The sequence below is a fragment of the Peromyscus leucopus genome, chromosome 18, assembly GCF_004664715.2.
Source record: "Peromyscus leucopus breed LL Stock chromosome 18, UCI_PerLeu_2.1, whole genome shotgun sequence".
Lineage (NCBI taxonomy): Eukaryota > Metazoa > Chordata > Mammalia > Rodentia > Cricetidae > Peromyscus > Peromyscus leucopus.
In genome coordinates this window covers 36,625,320-36,643,859 of record NC_051078.1, presented here as the reverse complement: position 1 = coordinate 36,643,859, position 18,540 = coordinate 36,625,320, and the positions used below count along the sequence as shown (strand labels likewise).

Here is an 18,540-nt window from a genome sequence, read left to right as displayed (position 1 = left end):
AAAACTATCACAATGAAATTGGACAAAACAAACAAACAGAAAGGAAAAGGTCCAAGAGAAGGCACAAGAAATAGAGATCCACTGGTTTGTGGCATACTCGGGAATCTCATAAAAACACTAAACTAAAAGCCATAGTAGATACTCAAAAGACCTGTGGTGGAAAAAGAAAGAAAGAGAGAGAGAATAAATATATATGTATTATCATATAACATGTATGTATATACTAAAATTTAAAATAATAAAATAAAATGGGGAAACAAAGGAAAAGCCCTGACATGACATTGTGAGACAAGGAGCCTCCAAAGATGCCGCCAAGTTCATTTCTTGTCGACGTCTACTGCTGGGCGTGCAGCCTACCCACCCTTAAGAGTAGTTCGATTCCCATTGAGACTTCCTTGGAGGAAACTGAATTTTTATCTGCAAGTGGCTATCAATTGGAGATTGCTTCTGGGTTAGGATGGGGGGTATCCATCCCCTTCTCCTCTCAGCTCTAGGACCCCACCTGGTGCAGACCTATGCAGGCCCTGCATACACTGCCTCAGTCTCTGTGTGTTAGGTTTCTTGATGTTCAGAATGTTTCTCTTAGGAAAAAGTAGATGTGTCTTTTTCTGCCCAGTCAAACAATCTGTGCCTTTTAATTATCCTGTTTAGCCAACTTACATTTAATATAGTTATGGATATGACTGAGTTAATTTAATAGTTGTCTTAGTCAATGTTCTATTGCTGTGAAGAAACACCATGATCATGGTGACTCTTATAAAAGAAAGTACTTAACTGGTGCTTGCTTACGGTTTCAGAGGTTTAGTCCTTTATCAGAATGGCAGACACGGTGCTGGAGAAGGAACTGAGAGCTCTATATCCAGATCGGCAGGCAGCAGGTACAGCAAAACTCTGGGCTTGCAATGGGCTTTTTAAAACCTCAAAGCCCGCTCCCAGTGACACTCTCCTTCCAACAAGGCCTACACCTCCTAGTCCTTTCCAATAGTGCCACTACCTATGAATCCATTGAGGCCATTCCATTCAAACCATTGTGATACTTGATATTTGGGTGTCAATTTGTCCTTTGTATATTTTGTCCCTCTGCTCTCTCTCCTTTTAAGTTAATTATTATTTAGTCTTACTTTGCTAGCTTTTTAGCTATCTCTTTTTGCTGCTATCATCCATTCCATGGATTATGGCATACATCCTTGTATGACCACATATGACCACATCTCATTTAAAGTTAATGTTGTAGCACTCAGTATAAACAATTTAATTTTATTTACATGCTTTGTCTTTCATGATTTTGTTATCAGACACTTTCCTTCAGAAATGTTATAATGTTATATCTCAATGTGTTTATAAGTTTGCTAATTTTCAATATGTTTATGTTTTTGAATGTTGTATTAGTTCTATGTTATTTCCATAAGCTAAGCCATGGTGTGATAGATTTTCAACAGCTACAAGTCTTAGGACCTAGAACAATAGGATAGGCCTGGATAGACCACTGCGATAGAGGTGACCTGAGCAGCATAGCTTCCACATGGATTAAATGCACTAAAGTCAATTCATACAGGAGATGAAACTCAGTAAGGGTTTCTTATTTTCCTCCAAACAAACTGGATTTTCAGGCTAAGATATTTTTAATTAACATTAATGCAAGTTATGTGCTGTGAACAAAATTATAATGAGAAGCAAATGAAAAACAGACAAACCAAATGGGAACACAAGAAAAATATCAATTTCTACTTATCCCAAGCTTCATGATAAAAGATTTTTTTTAATTGGATACAATAAAAATAATTACCCAAATGCCCTTACCTTGATAGAATTGGTGCTCTGCAGCTTAATTAACATGTCAATAAGTAATTCTGTACCCAGGCTGAATGGTAACACACAGGTACAGAGAAAGCCATCCTGGGTAATAGGGAAAGTTTTGTAAGTATCCATAATCTGCTTCAGTAGTATTTGGAGCTCCCGGGAAAAGTTCCAGAACATCCTGCAGCAATTTTGCAGTAAAGTCCAATAGCCACCACGGTGAGCAAGAACCTAAGACAAACATCACATTCAATACCACAGAGTTCCAGAAGTTACAGACGTCTGGAAATGTTGACTTTTGTCTGCAAACATTCATGTCAACGATTTTTTAAAAGTAACTAAAACCATTTGGTATGTGCGACTCCCGTTCTCACCGCTGTGACACAATATTTATACGTATGAGCTGGTCTGAGTCCATCAATCCTGAGAAGCATGCATAACTCTAGCACTCTAGCAGTGAGGAAATGAAGCCTAGGCTAATGTGCCCATGGTCCTCAACTCACTAAGTGAAAAAGGAAGATTTGCATATTCATAGCCAGAATTCCCAAATCCCATGTTTACAGGTGCTGGGGAGACAGCAGTGAGCAAGGGCAAACCGGTCTACCTTCCTGCTGCTTAAGTTTACAGAAGACCAGCAGTAGTAAGGTACACAAACAGGGGATTTCAGGGGGGAAATACATTGCATTTTAAATAAAGCAGGAGCTGTCAAGATGACTCAGCAGTTAAGAGCACATAATGCTTTTCCAGGGGACCTGATGTGGGCTCCTAGCACCCAAATCAAGTGGCTCACAACCACCTGCAATTGCAGGAGCAGGGAATCCTATGCTCTGGCAGGGAATCCTATGTCTCTGGCATTCTTGGGCACCTGCATTCATGAGTACACACACACACACACACACACACACACACACTAAAAAATAATTCAAAAAAATTAATCAGAAGTAAGTCAGAACTGGCAAGGAATGAGAGGCTATGTTAGCTTAGGTTCAGGAAAGAATCCTTTCTGAGGGGAAGAGGGTGTGCAGGGACCTGAAGGAATCAGGTCATGTGACAGGAGGAGGAGAGGAATAGAAAGGATGAAGGGTGAGGCTGGGAGCTGGGAAGGAAGCAGATTTAGTGCCTGGGCAATGGGAATGGGAGGAGGAATAGGAAGAAGGAGAACTGAGCTCTACACAGTGAAGAGGACTTGGCTCCTCCAGCACCCTGCAGCTAACAGAAAGGAGCATAACAATGAACACTCATGATCAAGGGGATGACTGGGTTATACTTGAATTTTTGTGAATGGACAAGTGATTACCCTAACCATTTCACAGAAGGAACCCAAGTGGTTTTTGTCTTGAATGTATAGTGATCCTCTTGCCTTTTAAGATGTTTTAAGCATATGACACTTCTGCTATGACTAAAGAAAAAAAAACTAATGAGTTTGGCTGTCTATTACTTAGTATTTTAAAAGCATCAAAGATGGTTGCAGAGATGGGTCAGGAGGTAAGCATGCTTTCTGTATGAGGACCTGTGTTTAAATCTCCAGCACCCACATAAAAAGCCAGGCATGGCCACAGTGACATGCATACTGTAGCTGTAACTATAGCACTGGGATAGAGCCGGGGTTGTCAGAGGCAAGACAACCCAGTGATTGTCTCGCTGGGGGCTTGATGGCTGCTGGCCTAGCTCAAGGTTCAGTGAAAGACTCTATGATAGAATAAAGTGGCAAACGATAGGATAGCACAGGACAACAAATGTCCTCACCTGGCCTCCATTTATACACACCTGCACCCACATGTGCACACATATCACACACACGAGAGAGAGAGAGAGAGAGAGAGAGAGAGAGAGAGAGAGAGAGAGAGAGAGAGAGAGAAGCATTGGCATAAATGGACATAAGTAGCTAACAGAATCAGGAGGTTGAAACAAGGCGGAAGTTTTCATAGCCTGCATCATAAATCCTCCCTTGGGCTAGAGGAAAGAGAGAAGGTTATGGTACCCTGGTAGTCATAGCAACACTGGAGACACATCCATCCCCCAAAGAATCTCATCTCCCACTTGTTGCAGGAAGTCAAGGCACATGCATCATCACAGGATTTTCATGGCAACAAAGGTCACCCAGGAGGCTCTGGTATAAAGATGACAGCTAAATGAGAATATGTCCTCTACCCACACAATCAGACAACACATAAGTCTTTAGTATCATAATAGGAACACCTCAAAATTGGCTGAGGGAAGACCTAGCAAGTTGAAGTGTGGATGCAGTAAGTGAGTATATCTTACACACCCGAGTTCATGGGTGAGGCTCCTGTCTGGTCTGCTGCATAGGCAAAGGAAAGGATTACATTACCATTGCTCTCCTGCAACATGAGAAGATGTTCATAAAATGATCCAGTCCCCAGTTCAGTGCTCGATCCTTCTCTTTGGCATTAATATTAATGCCTGATTGAGATTCGGAATCATAAATTGTCTGTGTTTTTATCTTGGAAATATTATCTTCACTTTTGGAATTCCAAAATGCAGAAAGATCTTCTGTATCTGCGTTCCAAAAATAAACCACAACACTATCAAAAACATCACTCCAAAATAAAAGGTATAAAATATAAAACTACCAAAAACATGCATTCACATTCCAGCAAAGATGGTAAAGTTGTGTAATGGTAACACATGTCCATGACGCAGAAACTTGGAGAAGGAATGGGACAATCAGAGACAACCAACCAGGAGAGGATTCCAGAGAAAAGGGCACTATTAAGCTAGAGGGCAGCAGGCATGACTAGCCCCATGGGGAGATAGAGAAGAGCACTTCCGGGCTAAGGTGAGGGTAAAGGACCAATGTAGTGAAAGGAATGAACAGGAGTCAGGAAGTAGTGATAGAATCCAATGTTCTTTTGTCTTCCCAAACAGTCGTTCCAAAGACTTGTGCATTCTTGAGGGAGTAGCACCCTTGCCACTCATTCCTCTGTGAAGGTGGCACCAGTCCAGAAGTGTTCCACCTGCCACATATCTCCTGTCCCATACATGCACTGTCTCAAGTCTGATGTCCTGTCTCCAATTATCATAGTGACTTGAAGCTGGAGACAAGCTACATATGACAATCAATTTACCAAAAAAAGAAATCAGATTTTATGTCTATGGAATTTCTCTTCAATGATGTGGATATGCATAATATAGTATAAGAATCAGAAGTATGTCAAATACCTCACTATGAACCAATACTTCCAAGGCAATTTAGCTACTGAGAACCCTCATCAGCAAGAAGGTCCACAGTGCTTAAATGCCGGCATTAAAGAATTTTAAAGAGGGCTCAGAGGCCAAGAGTACTAACTGCTCTTCCAGAGAACCTGGGCTCAATTCTCAACCCACATGGAGGTTTACAATCACCTGTCACTCCCAAGCCCCTCTTTGGGCCTCTACTGGCATTAGACATACACATGATGCACATACATACATGCAGTCAAAATACACATAAAATAAATATTTTAATTCCAGTATGAAAAAATGCATACGTGGATTTTTTAAACAGCATAAAGATACTAGAAACACATTTTTATTTGTCAAATTGTGATAGTCAAGATAGAAAAACCTGCTGGTTAAAAATAGTATTCCAAGCTCTATCATCTTTGCAGGCAAGGGTTAAAAATCAACCAAATCTGATAGACAATAGTCAGTGCAGCATCCAGATAGGAAGGCCTGTACGCCTGTATGTCTCCACCACCCAGAGACGATGGAACCGGACCATATAACAGGACTTCTTTTTCTGCAAGGAGAATATTCTTTCATTCACCTTGAAGTGGGCTTTCACAGAAGGTGCACACTGGAGACTGGTGCAACAGTGGCGTGTCTCAAGTTCAAAGTCAGCCGTCATGACTGGATGTGCGTCTGTCAGTATCAGTACATTGACGGGATCGATTTGAAAAGTGACTTCCACTAAGATATCACACCTGCTGGCAAGCCTTCCCCTACTTCCTTGAACAGCTGGAGACTGCCAATACTTGGCAAAAGAGAATTTTATTTGCAGAGCACTCAAAATGATGTATGGTGGACCATTAATACTTAACTATTAAAGTTAAGTGATTACCAAGACTCACCAGCACAGCTAAACTGCTGGGCTTTTGAAAATGGCATGTATTTCTCTCTACAAGGACACATGCATGCACCTGTGTGTGTGTGTGTGTGTGTGTGTGTGTGTGTGTGTGTGTGTGTGTGATAGTCTGTTTGTATTAGTGAATAAAAATCTAGAGGCAGTTGATACAGTTACCAATGAGCACATTCCTTTACCTGTGGCTAGGTTGGGCTTCTTTCTTTTGGAAGCAATGAGGACATCCAGCATTGCTTTGTAGCTGTCTACAGTCAGCTTTGCTGTTGGTAACACAGTTCCAGAGTGGAATAGTGAGAAGAGGTTAGGGTCACATATTCGGAAACTGGAAAGGAAGCCAAAAAATTAATAAATTATATATATACATACATATATGTAAATAATATATAATACAATATATAAATAACATATAAATTATATATATATATATCAGATGAAACAACAACATAAACACCTAAATAAAACTGAACTGTCTTAAATACAGCCAATTTTTATTTTTAAAACATTTGTAGTTGTGACTTTAGACCATAAGTTCTCTTGGCCGGTAATCAGGCCCCAGTACCTTACCACAGACTTTTGAGATTATACAGTGTAATGCTACTGTTAGGGGCTTACTCTATCTTACCCTAAAAGGGTCCTTGAAAATGGGAATGGAGCCTCTGCTTGCTCTGTGCTCTACAGCAATCATTTATGTTGCACTGGAGATCCAGCTCTGTGGTAGACCAGTTGCCTAGCAAGTATAAGGTCCTGGCTTTAATCCTTACTAGTACAATAACTAATACTACTAGAATAGTGAAATCCCATGATTTAAGTATAATTCAGTGAAGATACCTCCTGTTTAGAATATGTCCATAACCATGTTTCTTTTTTAAAAAGAAAATCTGAGCATGAAGCAATCTTACAACTATAAATGCCAAGCACCCACTAATAATTGTAAGAAAATCAAGGTCAGCAGCAAATTACACCTGACCTAACTTTGACCACTGGTTTCTTTATTGTGCTGCCATCAGGCACAGTTGGTGACACATGACAAGAAAACTTGAAGAAGACTTCTCAGTGCCCAGAGGATGTCAAGGAAACCTATCGCTTCACTGCCATGGGCCACACTACTAAGCTGCCTATTGCTTTTTTGGCCCTGGACTCACTCCATAACCTAGGCTATTGCCATTATCCAATCCCAGCCTCAGTACTAGGAATGCAGCCATCATGCCCAACTGACTAGCCACTTGAATGCAGATCTGTGAGAAGTACTTTTGCGAAGGTTAGTCTTCCAAGGGTTAAACTTCTGGAGAAACTGGAGAAGGGGCCAAATTCCTTTTGGATCTTAACCTGCATGTCTTTGCCTCACTGGATCACTGAAATAAGCACCCACTTGTTTCACACCCTTTCTCCAGTCTTTCCTCCAGCCAACCCATTTTGTGTGTTCCTGCCAAGGATGCTCTTCATCAAAAATCCTTCATAATCTCCAGCTATATAGGACAAGAAGTTCAGATTTAAGACAAACTGAAGCTTGGTACTCACTGACTTCCTATTTCTTACCACCTCTCTGATATGCCATAGATTTTAGTCAGACTATTTGGGATTCTCATCCTGTCTCCTACCTGGACTCTTTCTTATGCTATTCCAACTACCAAGAATGCCTGCCTCTCTGGCTGATCATTTTTAACCTTGACATCCATCAACATCCAGAAGTACTATCTCCATAGAAGGTCAAGCCAGAAGAAAGCCACCAAGTTGTAATAAAGAATTTAAATGTGCTTCACGATCTACCAACAGAGTTATGCATGAGGGCTTATGATATATTACCAGGCTCCAGCATGTATATCTTGTCCATCTTTGTATACTCATGGCATCTAGCTCACTGCCCTATATGTAAGAGTTCTTTGGCAAGTATCTTTTTGGATGGAAGACTTTATATCACCTTTATATCAGATACCTAGCATTCCTTAGTATAGTCCTCTTCTTATCGACCTAAGCACTTAACCAAAGGTACAGAATAAAATCTCAAATTGCCTGTTGAATTCATGGCACAATATCATACTAGAAAATCTGACTTCTGCTCAGTGGTGGTGGTGCACACCTTTAATGCCAGCCCTCAGGAGGCAGAGCCAGGTGGATTTCTTTGAGTTCCAAACCAGCCTGGTCTATAGAGCGAGATCTAAGACAGGCACCAAAACTACACAGAGAAACCCTGTCTCGAGAAATCAAAAGAAAATCTGATTTCTGTTTTTAAAGTCTTCAAATACACCTCTGATTGAAAGTGATAGTGACATGATGTCAGCTAATATCAACAGTTATTAGAGAGTTACCATAGCATTAAAAGCTATACTTGATGAACTTATCCATAAGGTTTGCAAATTAGCATCACATGAGACATTATTGAGCATTTATTTGGGAAAGAAACCAACATAACAAAATGGAAAACACAGGGATGGCCAGTGTAATGCAGTCATTCTGGAAACCGGGCTCAAGCATTCCAATGGGCAGTCCATATTCACAAGATGAATGGAGTCCCGCTTACCAGTATCGCTCCATACCTGACATTGGAACGCGAAGAGGTGAACCTCATCTTCGTGCGTTCAGACAGCTTTTGGAAGAACAGGTGGAAGTGTGCACTCGCCAGATACAAGTTCATCTGAGATCTCCAAGGGAGCTCTTCAAGAAGTATTTGATGAAACCTCTTTCTTTTAACATAATTTAATATTATGGGATTCAAGTTATCTGTCAGGCTTCGGTATGCCATTTTTCTGACATCACTTCTCTTATTTCTGCCAAGGGAAAAAGATATTTTGAAGTTATACAAAAAAATTAAATAAATAATAAACTACTAAAAATTATTTCAGCTGGGCACACACCTTTAATCCCAGCACTTGGGTGGCAGAGGCAGGTGGATCTCCAAGTTCAAGGCCAGCCTGGTCTACAGAGTGAGTTACAGGATAGCCAGGGCTACATAGAGAAACCCTGTCTCAAAAAACCAAAAAGAAGAAGAGGAAAAGAGGAGGAGGAGGAGAAAGAGGAAGAGGAAGAGGTGAAGAGGAAGAAGAAGGAGGAGGAGGAAGATTCCAATTTGTACAGAATATATCGTGGAGTCAGTTGACTACACTTATGCAAATTTTCGGCTCATTTATCACTTCCTTGGTTCTCCAAATGTGAAACTGTGGAAGACAGGCTGCAAGGGGAAGCACAGGGGACAGACAGACAGAGACACTACTTAATTGTCTTCAAGAGTCTCCTACGTCTCAGTTCTAACAAGAACTTTGCTTTTCCATAACTAAAGGGCCACTGGGATTACACAAGCCATGCAATGTTCATATCGATCAGCTTTTTCAATATTAAACAACAACTTCATTTCTCTATATTGGTCCTTAAGGGAAAAAAACAATAAAGTAAAATTTTGCCTAACATTAGTTAGACTCTACAGGAAATAAAATTTCAATCAAATGTAGATGAAAAAAACTTCAAAAATGAACACATTCAATACACTATGAGGGGAAAATATTCACCTTTTATTTAATATAAACATAGTTCATATCTGAGTCTGATTGATTTTGCTTTCAGAGAGTGGATCTCATTATGTAGCCCAGGCTAGCTTTTACCTCCCCATCCTCCTGTCTCAGCCTTCAGTGCAACATTTTTTATTTATTTTTATTTTATGTGCATTGATGTTTTGCCATGGGTATTTGGTCCCTGAAACTAGAGTAACAGACAGCTGTGAGCTGCCTTGTGGGTGCTGGGAATTGAACCCGGGTCCTCTGGAAGAGCAGTCAGTGCTCTTAACTGCTGAGCCATCTCTCCAGCCGGATAGTTCAAATTTTTTAAAGATAATGTACATTTAATCTTTTAAAAGATCATTCCTATAGATCTCCTGGTAAAGTGTTTGCTTAGGTAGGTAGGTAGGTAGGTAGGTAGGTAAGTGGATAGATAGATGATAGATAGATAGATAGATAGATAGATAGATAGATAGATAGATAGATAGATAGAGGTAGAAATGGATAGATGGATAGAGAGAGGTAGATAGATAGATAGATAGATAGATAGATAGATAGATAGATAGATAGATAGATAAGATACTTTGTTCACCAAGGCCTCCAGGTTATCCTGTGTTATGCTGCCGTGCTGAGAATGGAGAACCTGTGTTCTCTAAGGTATGTTTTGAAACTGAATCAACACACACAAATAATAGGAGGAGGGGGGAACAGACAGAGGGAAGAAGACAGATATTAGAATTGGCAGACATCTACAGAATAAAGGAGGAAGAAGTGCATTTTTAAATTAGAATAACGGGTTTCCTTACTGTGTTTTTACACATACTTGGTGTTGGTTGTCATCTCCTGCCTGTTCCTCTCTCCATGCCTCCTGTCCCCATCCCACTGTACCCTTCCAGCCCCAGTATTTCCCCTTCCTTCTTTTATACAATGTGAGCCCAATTCCTCTCCCCTCCCCTTTCCTATAAACCCTCCTTTCTCCTCTCTTGGACCCCTTTCTAGATTCATGACCCCTACCTATACTTCCCTACGATACACACACTTTACACTGTTGTTCAGTTCTGAATACATTAAGTTTGGCTAACAAAAATAATTTAACTCAAGGCTTCTGGGCTTTTCATTGTTGTAACAGGTTAAATTTTCTGCCAACTGTGAACCTTTTAAGTGATTAGATGAAATTAATGTTAACTTTTTACAATGAAAATTGAAAGTGTTGTTACCAAAACACAACTAATCTTGCCCTTGTATAGGGAGGCCAGTTCTCCCCAAGAGGCTAAGAAGAGCCCCCACTAGAAAAAAGAAAAGAGTCCAGGAAGTGAGCAGGAGGACAGGCCTCATCCTGTAGTACAGACAGGTGACTGTACTATCTGTATACAGCTGCACAAAATAGAGAATGCTCCATCACCTGAGTGGATATTAATATCTAATTGTACCCTAACAACGAGACCTGTCACCATGGTAGCAACGACCACATATGTCCTATGGATTGCACAGAACTAAACATATATATCAAGAATTCACATAAAGGTGCTAGACTCTGAATAAAGTCATCAGATTGCATTATTGACAATATCTTAGTTTGTGATATTGTAAAGAGTCACAGAGTCACTTGGAAACTAGGTAAGGGGTTTATGGGGTCTATCTCTCATAAATGCATATGAATCTTCAGTTACCTGAAAAGAAAAATATTTTAAGATACATGTTACAGATATGTCCATATCACAGGATTTGGGGAACTACACTGGAGGTCTTAGCCTGTAAGCAATGGGAAAAAGAAATGAGAGGCTTGAACCCTAGAAAAAAAATAACCCAGACCTTCATCCCCTGTACATGCTCTGACCATCCACACAGGCACACTTGAGCCCAGGAGTAAATTATCAAGTCATGTACACAGTCTACATACCAGGATTCTAACTTATCTCTGTTCAAAGAATAGAAGAATTCAGAAATATAATTTTAAAATCCATACAAAAACAGTGCTTTATATAACTAACAAAAGGTGAGCAACACATCTAGGGAGAAACCACACAACGTGTTTAAAAAAAAAGAAAGGGAGGAAGGAAGAAAAACTTTACAAGATCTTAAGGTGCATCCTGTCCTCTCAAAAAAAGATGCAGTGTTGCAAAGAAGCAAAACAAAACTTCCCAAATTCTCTTTTCAAATTCACAATAGAATTCTTCCTGTTACTCAGCAAGCTAGTGTGAACTATTTCGTGGAAGATGATGCAAGACCTGTGTGAAGGAAAATGGCACGCTTTCTATCAGACAGTAACTTTTCCTGTAAAGCCAAAGTCATTGCAATAGGAGGTTATTGATTCAGAAAACAGATAAATAGACTCATGGGAATCAGAAGAGACCCCAGAACTAAATCCACGAAGAGTGACTAAGTAACAAAGGTGGCAGAGACAGCAGGGTATACTGACCCAGTCAATGGTACCATCTAAAATAGACTGTCATCTAGGGAGAGAGATGGCTCATCACTCGAGAGCACTGGCTGCTCTTCTGGAGGACCTGGATTCAGTTCCCAGTACCTCCCCCTGGCACACACAGCCGTCTGGAACACCCAGTTTCGGTATGCCCTCTGCCAACCTTCATGGGCACTGCACACACATGGTGCACATTCATATACGAGGGTAAAATACTCATACACATAAAATAAAAATAAATATTTTTTTAAAATTCTGTCCTCTGAATATAAAAAGCAATTCATAACTTGGTCTCAACTATTGGTTGACCCCAATGGCTGTAGTATAGCCGACACTCTGCTGCATAGCCTATTCAGAGCACTCTGTAATTTGTGTTGGCTACTGCGTTTCTATCATTAGTGTGTAATCACCTTGAGAAAAGGGATGTTCTCGCACGTGTATTGTTTGGCAGTTTCATAATTCACATAATGAAAATTGTCATTCTGTTTTCCATTTACCTCTCTCATCTCCCTCTCTTTCCCACTGGAGTCCTTTTCTTTAACCGCTCACACATCCACACCCACACCCACACTTTCATGTCTTCAGTGTGACCCACTGAGTTTGATTATCTCGTAGTATCGGGTTTTCCAGTATATCCCTAATACCCAAATTAGTGCCCAGCAGGGAGTAAACCTCAAGGAAGTCAGTGCTGACAATTCATTCATACCTATCCTGCTCCGACAGATCATGAATGGATGGGTTCTTGGAAAAAAATTCTTTTAAAGTTTCCTTTTTCTTCTTTCTTCTTCTTGATACATCCCCACTCTTCATGGGAGAGAGAACAAATGTTACAAGTTCAAATTGGTATATAAAGCTATTATCTCCTCATAATGCAATGCTCACCTTCTAACCATGAAACACACTGGCTTTCCTACATCCTTTAATTAAAATTACTATCAAGGGGCTGGAGAGAATGTTCAGCAGTGAAGATCACTTGCTGCTCTTTCAGAGGACCTGGGTTCAGTTCCCAGTACCCACATGTTGGCTCACAACCATCTGTAAGTCCAGTTCAGTGGATCTTGGGCCCTCATCTGGCCTCTATGGGCACCGTGTGCACACATGGAACACAGATGTATATGCAGGGAAAAGACCCATATGCCTAAAAATAAATAACTACAAAAACTAAAAATGGGCCCTTTAGACAAAAATAGTTGATTTATAATTTATTATAAAATTATGCCTATTGGTATTTTTCTGTTTCACATTCCAACAAATTAAAATATAATCAACCATCTCTGGATATATAATATCTTCATCAACTTAATTAGAGTTCAAAACACATTTAAAAAAAAACTTACTTTTCCAATCTCGATAACTATAGCTTTATACTTCTTGGGAGCTTTGGCTGCCTTCTTACACAAGACACTGTCCTTACATTTTAACCTTTTTACTCCAATGAGGGACTCGTTTCTCCTAATCCATACACAAAAAGAAAGACATCAGTCAAAAATACGCAAAGAATATGGGCAACAGCCTCAGAGTAATAAACCTCTAAAGAACACTGTCATTGAAACTGTGCAAAAAGAAGGGCGCCCAGACTGCCTGCTCCATGTGTCACTTAGGTGAGGATTCCTGGACAGGAAGGGCATCTGACCTCTTCATAGTACAATGTCATTCACACTGAAAACTTGTGAAAAGGGCACATGTCCACAGGGAAAGAGGAGAGAGCTCAAAGTATGGCATAAGTTGGATGGAACTGGACTGAAAATGATCTATAGTTACTTTCCTTCACTCTCAAGACAAAAGCCACATCACAGTGGCCCTAGACAAACTGTCTTGCCTCTGACCGATTCAGTCTTTTTATCTCCACCCTGAATAAACTCCCAGCCATGGCTGCTCCTTGCTAAACTTTCTCCCAGTTCCTCTTGGGGAACACTCAGCTCTATTTTCCCATCATGGCTTCCAGCAGCTCTGTTCTCAGACCAAAGTTCTCCCAGTATCTTGAAATTGACATTTATCCACTAATATTTCCTGAAATGCATACATTTTCTGGAATTTCTATTTCTTGCTACAGAAAGAAAAATTCTGTTTTAACATGATGAATGGGCACCAGAAAGTTGAGTGAAATGCAGCTACAAGGTTAATACAATGGCTGGGTGAGCCTAGATAACTAGTTTGTGGGTTGGAGCACACTGTATGATCAAAATGTATTTTGTTTGTAATAGTGGTTGGCATCATACTACAGTTTTGTGTACTACAATTTCTCTCTCCTCTCTCTCTCTCTCTCTCTCTCTCTCTCTCTCTCTCTCTCTCTCTCTCTTTCTCTCTCTCTCTCTCTCTCTGTGTGTGTGTGTGTGTGTGTGTGTGTGTGTGTGTGTGTGTGTGTGTGTGTTGTATGTACACATGTGTTTGAATGAGCAACTATGCAGACATAGGGTAGCCAGAGGGTAAGATGAGATATTCTGGTCTGATCTTTCATACTCCCTTATGACGGGAGTTCTCACTGAACCTGGGGGTGGCTATTTTAGCTGTGTTGGTTGTCAGAAAGTCCCAGCAATGGTGGCTCCACCACCATCATACTAGATGAGGTTCAGGCTCTCATGCTTATCGAGCAAGTGTTCTTACCCACTGAGCAATCCCCCGATCCCTCACCTTAGTTTTTATTAAGACGATCACGGATCCTCTGATTGGATAGGACTCGCACACAGCTGCAACAGTTCTGAGATTACCCCAGTTATGTGGACAGATAGTTCATCTAGTTAAGCTATAGTGGGTTGGACAGTGACTGCTGGGAACATGGGGTCTCCTTCACTTCCAAGCTGCACCCTGAAGCTGGTTGCCTAACACTTTCAATATCAGATAAGTCTCTCTGCTATACTGTCCTTCTCTCTCAGCCCCAGGTGAGCGATGTAACAGCAGCCATGTTATTGCAGAGAGAGATAGAAGGCCAAAGATGCGTGCTCTCAGCCGGCCGTCATTTCTTCTGTGCGTAGCACGACCTTCATCCATCAAGTGCATGGCGCTCCTCCACTTCCGCAACTCCTCACAACTCCGCGTAGCTCTGAGGGCTTTCGACATTATTTATGGTGTGTTTTGGTAAATCACATTTGCAAATTTCTGTGCACTAAACATTAATATTTACTTTGGGACGTCTACATTCTTTTGTTTACTTTTATTAGTATCTGTCTCTAACCCTCTGGCTCTCTGCCTATTATTTCCGCAAGCACGACTCTGTTATTCTTTACTGGACATTCTAATCCCCTTTTATTGTTCTATCTTTTCAAATATCATCCATTATTCTAGCCCACTCTACAATTCATTTGAAGGAATCTGTATTGAAATTATAATAGACCAACAAAGTAATTTTAAGATAACAGAAACCTTTTCAAAATTATATCTGACTAGAAAGTGATATACTGACTTTTCATTTTACATATAACATATGTAAAATACATATGTGTGTCCTATATAAAATTATGTTTGGTCCTCTTCATATTAGTCAACACTCCCACATAATCTCTGGTAAATTTAGTTATGTACTCCGTAAAAATAGGATTTTACATTATACTTTCAAGTTCATACAGGAAAACCACTGATTTTGCATCTAACCTACGAAAGTCAACAGGGTTTTTTTGTTTGTTTGTTTTGTTTTGTTTTTTGTTTTGTTTTTTGGTAATTATCTTTAGATTAAGTTAAAAGAAATAATTATTTGCAAGTGTCTCCATTTTCAGAATATTTCACTGTGGAATCCATTTAACAAACATTTTTAATTTTCCATGCTGTGTTAATCATAAAAACTCTAACTCCAATTTCTTAATATAATGTAATGGCAAGAACTTTCAGAGCAATGCTAATTGTCAGAAGGTAAAATAGGTTTCCTTGTTTAGGGCTTAATTTAATAGAAAATCATCTGATTTTCATTTTACAGGAAGAATCATTGAATTTACCAGATAAATTTTAGAAAACGCCTACTGGCTCCTTTGAATACCAATGATAATTATATTTTCATATCTCTTATTCCATCTGCATTGAGAATAAAATATTTTATGGCTGAACTTATGTGCTAGTATTTATCTTGGATTTCTGCCTCTATGTATTGCTCGGTATACTTGATTCGTACTTTTTCCTACTTGCTTTCTCTCTGCCCTGGGTTTAGTGGAAAGCTTTATCACTATGTGGTGAATAGCTGTATGCCAAAGAAAAAGCATTCATTCATTTCTTTAAAATAAGGAAGAATTGTCCTGAACAAATTTCAGGATCCAAATGTTTCTGCTGCTTTCCTCAGTTGTTATAAATTTTTCCAGGTAATCATCACTTTCAACTAGATTTTTCAGTGTATTTTCTCTTCCTGTGAACTGTGTTTCTCCTTTCATTATTATGCTACATGGAATTTTTATTTTATTCATATTCCTAAAGAATGATCCTTGTGACAACTGAACTGACTTAAAACCAACTTATAATTGATTAATTTCTACTTTTATTTTTGTTTTCTTACGTCTTCAATTCACGTTTTTTATTCCTTGACTTTAACAAAAAAAAACCCTTTTAATCTCATTTTTCCTTCTCTGTAAGAGAAGATTCTAAGGTTAAAGAACCGTCCTCTGCTGCTCTGTTTGCCTCCGATATGTTGGGTTTTTTTGTTATCATTAACCTCCTTGAAGCTTTCAGACATCTTTATTTTCTACAGGTTGGGAAGATAAATTTATCCTATTGATTATGTACATATGTATCTTTCCTCTTTAGGTCTGTCCCTATCCACCCCAACTTGGTGAAGACATCCAAAAACATGTTCTTGACCTCAGAGTTTACAGGACACCACTGCCGAAGTCTGCTGTACTTCTCAGTCTCCAGGCTCAGGTGTCTATGATGCGGCGAGGATAGCGCTCATGGCTTACTTCACCTCTTCACCTTTTAGAAGGGTTATTGTATTATTTTTATTATTATTATTATTATTATTATTATTATTATTATTATTTATTACTGACTTTCGTGGTCCTTGCAGCTTGCCAAAACACTGCAGACAACTTCTGCTTTTCACAAGTCTTGACGGTTTTTTATTTGAATACAACTTTATCATTCTGACCAGTTTTCTGATTACCATAGCTTATTATACTGAACAGACATGGTCTTCTCCATCTTTTGAGAATATTATACCAATATATTCCAAGCTTTGGCTTTTGTAAATGAGGTACCTTTTTTTTTTTTTTTTTTTTTTTTTTTTTTTTGGTTTTTCAAGACAGGGTTTCTCTGTGCAGTTTTGTGCCTTTTCCTGGAACTCACTTGGTAGACCAGGCTGGCCTCGAACTCACAGAGATCCGCCTGCCTCTGCCTCCCGGGTGCTGGGACTAAAGGCGTGCGCCACCACCGCCCGGCACAAGGTACCTATTTTAGAAAGAACATTTCTGTGTTGATTCTCTTCTCTTTGGGTGCCACATTTTAAATAAACTTCATGTTACTTGCTGTTATTTTTACTCAAATGGGACAAATAGGTTTATACTCCACGATGACAGACAAGCACACTTGTCAGTGGTCTGAAGACAAGTTCGATGTATCTGGCATCACTTATAACTGGCATGGGACGTTATAATTGTCTTTCAGAGTAAAGACAATCATTCCAGCTTAGGAAATAGAGGAGCAACTTCAAGGCTTATTACCCCTAAGAACTTCACAATGAAACCCCCAAGGAATAGCTATGCTCATTACGACAGAACCAGTCATCCATGATGCATGTGCAAAGCTGGACTCTAAACCTCCCACGAGAAAGAGCTGACAGCCTACGGAGATGCTATCACTCATACTGACCAATGGAAATAGACTGCTCTGTCTGTCGTTGGTGATGGGCACATGCTCTAGTCAGGGTCCTTAGTTCAGTTGCATTGATATTTTTACAGTTAGTCGTTAGTTACCCACTCAGGCACAGACATTCTCCGTCTATCAGCTCGGTTGCATTTATCCCACACTTTTTTCCATCGACCTTTGTAAAAGTTATTGACATTTTCAGAACTAGCATTGCAAGTACCTTTTCAAGAACTCATAAACAGGAGCTGTGAGCTCCACCGTGAGTTGAAACTTTTCATCGTTCATACATTTGAGCATAACTTGTGTAAAGAATTCCAGGAATCTCGGTCTTTGCTTGAATTTCATGACTATAGAAACAAGAAGTTCATTGGAGAGTTACCAGTATGCCCTGGTAATGGGTGCCAAAATGTTCCTAGTACTAGCCATCTTTAGTCACAACAGGTACATTGATTAATCTGCTTTTGGATTTCCCACATTTATTTTACTTCATTTTTAATTAAAATATAATTACACCATTCCTCCCCTCTCTCTCCACCCTCTCCACCCTCTCTCTCTACCCTCTCCCGTTCCCCATTCATTCCCCATCCAAATCATGACCTCCTTTTTAAAATCATTATTCACAGACAGACAGACACACACACACACACACACCATTAATTTTATATAAGTACAACCTTGTGAGTCTGTATAGTGTTTATGTATGTATATGATTTTAGGACTATTTGGTATTGAAAAGCCAATTATACCCACAGATAAATGTAGCTCTGACCACTTATCAAAGAAGCCTCCTTTGGCCGCAGACAGAGACCACTAGAGAAAGCCATAACTGGTCAAAATGCAGCGAACAACTAGCCATAGGGTGCCCAACCCAAACTGATACCTCTCTGTCCCGACCCCTGTGCTAAAGGTTCAGGGAACACTGTGGGCAGAGGGCAGAAAGCGTGTGAGAGCCGAAGGACCAGGAAGTCTGCTGT

General features: G+C 39.8%; 1 protein-coding gene across 1 annotated transcript in view; it reads right to left on the bottom strand.

Moving 5' to 3' along the window:
- Cfap54 (cilia and flagella associated protein 54) overlaps nt 1-18,540 on the bottom strand; it is a 303,089-nt gene that overhangs the window by 174,976 nt on the left and 109,573 nt on the right. The window contains exons 30-36 of the mRNA XM_037211918.1: nt 17,787-17,913; nt 13,126-13,240; nt 12,495-12,592; nt 8,416-8,646; nt 6,061-6,203; nt 4,130-4,317; nt 1,801-2,028 (exon numbers count right to left, since the gene is read on the bottom strand). Coding sequence (XP_037067813.1) covers nt 1,801-2,028; nt 4,130-4,317; nt 6,061-6,203; nt 8,416-8,646; nt 12,495-12,592; nt 13,126-13,240; nt 17,787-17,913 — 1,130 coding nt within the window. The remainder of the gene's footprint in view (nt 1-1,800; nt 2,029-4,129; nt 4,318-6,060; nt 6,204-8,415; nt 8,647-12,494; nt 12,593-13,125; nt 13,241-17,786; nt 17,914-18,540) is intronic.